This window comes from Hyla sarda, chromosome 8 (genome assembly GCF_029499605.1).
Source record: "Hyla sarda isolate aHylSar1 chromosome 8, aHylSar1.hap1, whole genome shotgun sequence".
Taxonomy (NCBI): Eukaryota; Metazoa; Chordata; class Amphibia; order Anura; family Hylidae; genus Hyla; species Hyla sarda.
In genome coordinates, this window is record NC_079196.1 from 127,275,289 (window position 1) to 127,281,288 (window position 6,000).

The window sequence follows — 6,000 nt, forward strand, 5'->3', positions numbered from 1 at the left end:
AAGTCTCCACATAACGTTATTACGCTCTCGTCAAGAAACATGACCCCTTTGGTCCCAAAAGAGGTTTTGGCCATGAATTTTACACACCGCAAGGTAGAGGGTGTACGTCATTGGTAATAATAATCTCACACATCTGAGACTTTCCTCATGTTTTGTGTCTCAGTAAAGCTTCAGCCTATGATTTTTCCTCCCAACCCCCATCATAGTCTGCAAAGCTTTATTGTTTGACTTTGTTGAATAACGTGTGCAGGAATCTTAGTGTAACATATTGTATTATGTATAAATAAATAAATCACAGGACAACCCCCTTAAAATTAAGGTGACTGGAGATGAAATTAAGGGAATTTCACCATTTGTTCATTGTGCCGCAATTGCATATTGAAATCGCAATATTTACCTCCATAATCACGCTAAGATTTTCCCCAAATTGTGCACCCTAGTGAGAACACAATGCATTGCAGCTAGATGCATATTTGTTCTCAGTGAGATAAACCGCCACCAGAGCTGTTTAACAATGGCCCCAGGGTGCGGTTAGCTTTGTGCTGTTAGGGACCACCGCGATAAGAATCACAGGGTTCCAATCAGCTAAGAGGACTGAAAGAGGGCCCTTACATGCCTCCTTGCCATCTGATCGGCGCGCCAATGCTGCAGTAAGCCATGGCAGCCTAGAGCAATCTAAAGATTGCAAGCATTAGTCCCTTATAGAGACTAAAATTGTGAAGAAAAAAAAAAAGTTTAAAGCATGCCTAAAGCATGAAAAATCATAGGCCTGAAGCTTTGAGAGACAACATGAGAGTGTGAGGTTATAACCACTGATTATTACATAGTTACATAGTTACATAGTTACATAGTTACATAGTTACATAGTTAGTACGGTCGAAAAAAGACATATGTCCATCAAGTTCAACCAGGGAATTAAGGGGTAGGGGTGTGGCGCGATATTGGGGAAGGGATGAGATTTTATATTTCTTCATAAGCATTAATCTTATTTTGTTCCAGGAATGTATCTAATCCTGTTTTAAAGCTGTTAGTTGTTCCTGCTGTGACCAGTTCCTGAGGTAGACCGTTCCATAAATTATTGTGGAGCAATATAAAAATCAAGCAACATTTTTTAACTTTTTTTCAGCGACTACACATTGGGGGGGGGGGGGGGGGGGGGAGATTTCTCAAAACCTGTCCAGAGGAAAAGTTGTTGAGTTGCATATAGCAACCAATCAGATCGCTTCTTTCGTTTTTGAAAAGGCCTCTGAAAAATGAAAGCAGCAAGCTGATTGGTTGCTATGGGCATCTCAGCAACTCAGAGGGTGGTTCAAATGGAGGTGTTTCAAACTTATTAGAAAAGGGTTCACGTCTATTTAAATGGTTACTGTTAGATCCAAAAATCTTTTTATATTTTGTTATATCTTGTTTTTTTTTTTTTATATTTAATAAAGAAAACAGTCCCTGAAAATCCCACCACGAGGGGTCCATATACCTACTGGGACACTTACCAGTCCCACAGCAGCATCACAAATGTCCATGAGTCATGGACAAGAGATGACTCACGGACAAGGCTGCAAGAGCAGACAGACCAATCACCTCCCACTGCCACAAGGGAGGGACACCCCCCCTTCCCCCAAGAGGATTTCTAGCACTGTGAGCTAATGAAAAGTTATTTTTATAATAAATATAGGTGTTAGAGGCATAGAAATTAGATGTATATGTCAGGGTTTTTTTTTTCTTTTTTGTGGGTATGCTTGACAGGCACGCTTTAAACTTTTTTTTTTTTCACTATTTTTAGTCTCCATAGGAGACTGCTCCAGGCTGCCATGGCTTTCTGCAGCGTTGGCATGCCGATCAAATGGCAAGCAGGCAGGTAAGGGCCCTTCCGCTGTCCTCTCGGCTGATTGGAACCCTGTGATTTCATCACGGTGGTCCTTAACAGCACAGGGCTAACTGGCACACATTTTTTACTGCTTTTAGACGGCACAATCAATAATCTAAAGGGTTAATGTTTGAGCATTGGCTCAATCACCATTGTCTGGCATTAGCCATGGGTCCCAGCAACCAGGACCCACCGAGTATGAACTGCGCTCAGCTCCTGAGCGAGATTCAAACAGCGGAAACAAGCACAGGAAAAACATGTACACCCTGTGTCCTTAAAGACCCACCTCCGACAGATACCACACAAAGCCTTTCTGGTTTATGCATCCCAGCCTTACTGTGCCATGGTCTTGACTAATCACTGGCCGCAGTGATGTCCCGCCTTGGCCAGTGATTGGCTGAGCGGCAGTATAAAATATTGGGCTCCAGCACCAGGAAGAAGACCAAGGCTGGGGCTCAATACTGCTCAGCCTAAAGCCAGATAACCAGCACTGGAGTACTCTTTAAGGGGGTTATCTTTATCCTATTGTCCACACAAAGAAAAAAGTAGTTGGCACTGCTGGCTACTCACTATCATATGGGTCTTTACGGGTGTTGTCACACTGCGCGATCCTGTGCCGTTTGCGTGGTGCTCTGCCCGCCCGTAGCAAAGGCACAAATTGAAACAAAAGAAGTCCGCAGACGGCACTCACAGTTCAGCAGAAGTTTATTCGGGAACGCTGGACATCAACAAACACGCCAGGTGCACCGTCGACCGGTTTGGCGCTACACAGAGCGCTTACACGTGACCTTGCCTCTCCGACGCGGGAAATCGCTGTGGCTGGAGATACTCTAACCGCAGTGTGACGATCCCACACGTAAGCAGGAAGCCAGACCGGAGGACCGAAGACTGATATCGGAGCAACGGGGGAAGGGGAGTTAAGGTTTGTTTTGTTTTTTGTGGCCCGGGTAGGACAGAATATAGAAAACCAGTGCTGGAGTACTCCTTTAAAGCTTTATGTGAACAGACCATAACAGATGTGCCATCTGTTTCATCTGCCAGTGGTTTGTCATTTTAGGCTAAGGCTTCTCGGAAACTTTTTCTCACTCTCTACCACAAAATGGCTTAGACATCGCTGTCCATAGGAATGCATTGTGTAGATGGCTACATTAAATAAGACACTAGCAACTTCTTTCCTGACGCTCTACAAATGGAAGTCTCCTTAGAACTGCTGCTACTTCATCCTCCAAAACAGTGTTCCCTAACCTGTGGCAATACAGTTATTGAAGAACTACAACTCCCAGCATGCTCCCAACTCAAATCTCCAGGGAAAACACGTACAAATGATTTAACAGAAAAACAATAGAAGTCTTATTACAAAAAGTAAGGATGAGTGAAACTTGTATAAGAGCCTTAAAGGGGTACTCCCGTGGAAAACTAACTGGTGCCAGAAAGTTAAACAGATTTGTAAATGACTTCTATAAAAAAAAAATCTTAATCCTTCCAGTACTTATTAGGTATTGAATACTATAGAGGAAATTATTTTCTTTTTGGAACACAGAGCTCTCTGCTGACATCATGACCACAGTGCTTTCTGCTGACACCTCTGTCCATAGTAGGAGAAAAACCCCATAGCCAAACATATATTGCTCTGGACAGTTCCTAAAATGGACAGAGATGTCAGCAGAGAGCTCTGTGTTCCAAAAAGAAAACAATTTCCTCTGTAGTATTCAGCAGCTAATAAGTACTGGAAGGATTAAAACATTTTAATAGAAGTAATTTACAAATCTGTTTAACTTTCTGGCACCAGTTGATTTTAAAAAAAAAAAGTTTTCCATGGGAGTACCCCTTTAAGGACAGTGGGGACCACATGATCATCTCCCAGTGTACACAGCTGCAATGTCCACAGATGATGGTCGTTGCACACAGTCCACCCTGTCAGTGAATTTCCCTATAGAGCTGATGCCAGTGCTGCCCATCCCCAGCTCCGGACGATGCTGTGCCCCCGGGCTGCTCGGTGGAGTTGTTTTTATGTTTGCGGAAGTTCTGGCAGGGGAGGCGCATCAGGCTGAAGCATCAACTATTATCGAGGAGACTACAAGCCATGGATGGCACCTCACACTACACGGCCGGCACCTCACACTACACGGCCGGCACCTCACACTACACGGCCGGCACCACACTACATGGCCACACTCACCTTCACCCGGCTGACAACCGCAGCTAGCGCGCTCCTTGCTGATTCATGACCGCAGCCCCAGATGACGATCGGCCGCTGATGTGGAGGATGTCAGCAGACAGGCCGGTCATACCTGTAGTCTCATACACTAGGCTACCGGTTGGACCTGTTTCATAGCAGAAGCCACCACCCTGTACAATTACAGCCCGGCAGAGCAGCAGGTGAATTGCTGCCCATCCTGCTACTTCAGCCCGGCCCCTCCCCCGTCACCGCCTTTCCTTCCTACCACTAAAAACGCCCAGCAGTCTGGAGCTGTTCTGATGGAGGTGCACAGGAAGGGGAGATTCTTTTTCTTATTATTAATTATTATTTTCATCATCATCATTATTATTATTACCGATGGTACTTTATAGAAAACCAATAGGATAATAAACCAGTAGGAGATGAAGAAAGCCCTTCTCCCATTAGCCTAGAGCGAGCAGGTTCAGGTACAGTCTCATCCATACCACAGCACTAGTGTATTCTGTGGTACGCCATCATTTTAACCCGTTTATGTCCCCTATACGTTGGTGTACAATTTTTTGTGGGATAGAAAAATTCTGCATGCACTACTTTTATTTACCACAAAAAACTGTATGCTGTGGTATATGTTTTTCCATTAGAAGTATTTAATGATATATTTCGTGGTTAATGGGTGTTTTTAGTTTAATTTTTTCTACAGTTTTTACATAGTTTAACCCCTTGAGGACGGAGCCATTTTTCATTTTTGCTCTTCCATTTTTTCCTTCTCACCTTTAAATTTTCCACCTACAGACCCATATGAGGGCTTGTTTTTTGCACCAACAATGTTACTTTGTACTACTGTCAATCATTACACCACCAAATGTACGGCAAAACCAGAAAAAAAAATATTCCGTATACGGGGAGGTATGAGAGCTCATTTTGCATCATGGTCTGAAGTTTTTATTGGTACCATTTTTTTTATGGGACTTTTTGATCGCTTTTTATAAATTTTTTAGGGCATGCAAAGTGACCAAAAGTACGCAATTGTAGACTTTGGAATATTTTTTTACATGTACACCATTGACCGTGTGGTTTAACCCCTTAAGGAACATGGGCATATGGATATGCCCTTGGTTGCTGGTACTTAAGGACCAAGGGCGTTTCAATCAGCAGGCACCCCGGGTCTATGGTGACCCGGAAAATAAGGGGAATCGGGGTTATCCAAGACACCCACGATCCCCCTGAAGGGATAGGAGTGAGGTGGCAGGGGTGCCACCCCTCCTATCCCTGCTACTGATCATCAAGAAGCGATGGCCAATAGCAGATCGGGAGCGAGGGGGTTAACTTTCGTTTTCCCCATTCTGCCCACCCACAATAGGCTGGGCTGAAAGGGGAAACCGACGAGGACCGGTGCCGAAGTCCACTTACCCATCGGCTGCGTCAGCGGGCGGCGATTGGCAGCAGATGCGGACAGCGATGCGGCTCCCTGGAACCTACGGAAGCCGGTGAGTTGCCTAGCAACATCTGGAGGGCTACAGTTTGAGACCACTATACAGTGGTCTCTAAACTGTAGCCCTCCAGATGTTGCAAAACTGCAACTCTCAGCATTCCCAGACAGCTGTTTACTGTGTGGGCATGCTGGGATTTGCAGTTTTGAAACAGCTGGAGGGCTACAGTTTGGAGATCACTGTGCAGTGATCTCTAAACTGTGGCCATCTAGATGTTGCAAAACTACAACTCCCAGCATACCCAGACAGCTGTTTGCTATGTGGGCATGCTGGGATTTGCAGTTTTGCAACAGCTGGAGGGCTACAGTTTGGAGATCACTGTGCAGTGGTCTCTAAACTGTAGCTCTCCAGATGTTGCAAAACTGCAAATCCCAGCATGCCCAAACAGCTGTCTCGGCATGCTGGGAGTAGTAGTTGCGTACCTCCAGTTGTTGCATAACTACATCTCCCAGCATGCCATTCGGCGA

At 44.9% G+C, this 6,000-nt stretch overlaps 1 protein-coding gene across 6 annotated transcripts in view; it reads right to left on the reverse strand.

Moving 5' to 3' along the window:
- Positions 1-5,477, reverse strand: part of MFSD6 (major facilitator superfamily domain containing 6) — a 108,891-nt gene extending 103,414 nt beyond the window's left edge. The window contains exon 1 of one of the 6 annotated variants that reach the window (XM_056536375.1): positions 5,454-5,477. Coding sequence is in view for 1 of the 6 variants with exons in the window: in XM_056536377.1 (XP_056392352.1) it covers positions 4,420-4,526 (107 nt within the window). In the remaining 5 variants the exon portion in view is untranslated. Of the gene's footprint in view, positions 1-2,434; positions 2,917-4,043; positions 4,351-4,419; positions 4,563-5,453 lie in introns of those variants that run through there. The other 5 variants (XM_056536377.1, XM_056536373.1, XM_056536372.1 and 2 more) reach the window with 5 other exon arrangements.
- Between the last annotated feature and the right edge of the window lie 523 nt (positions 5,478-6,000).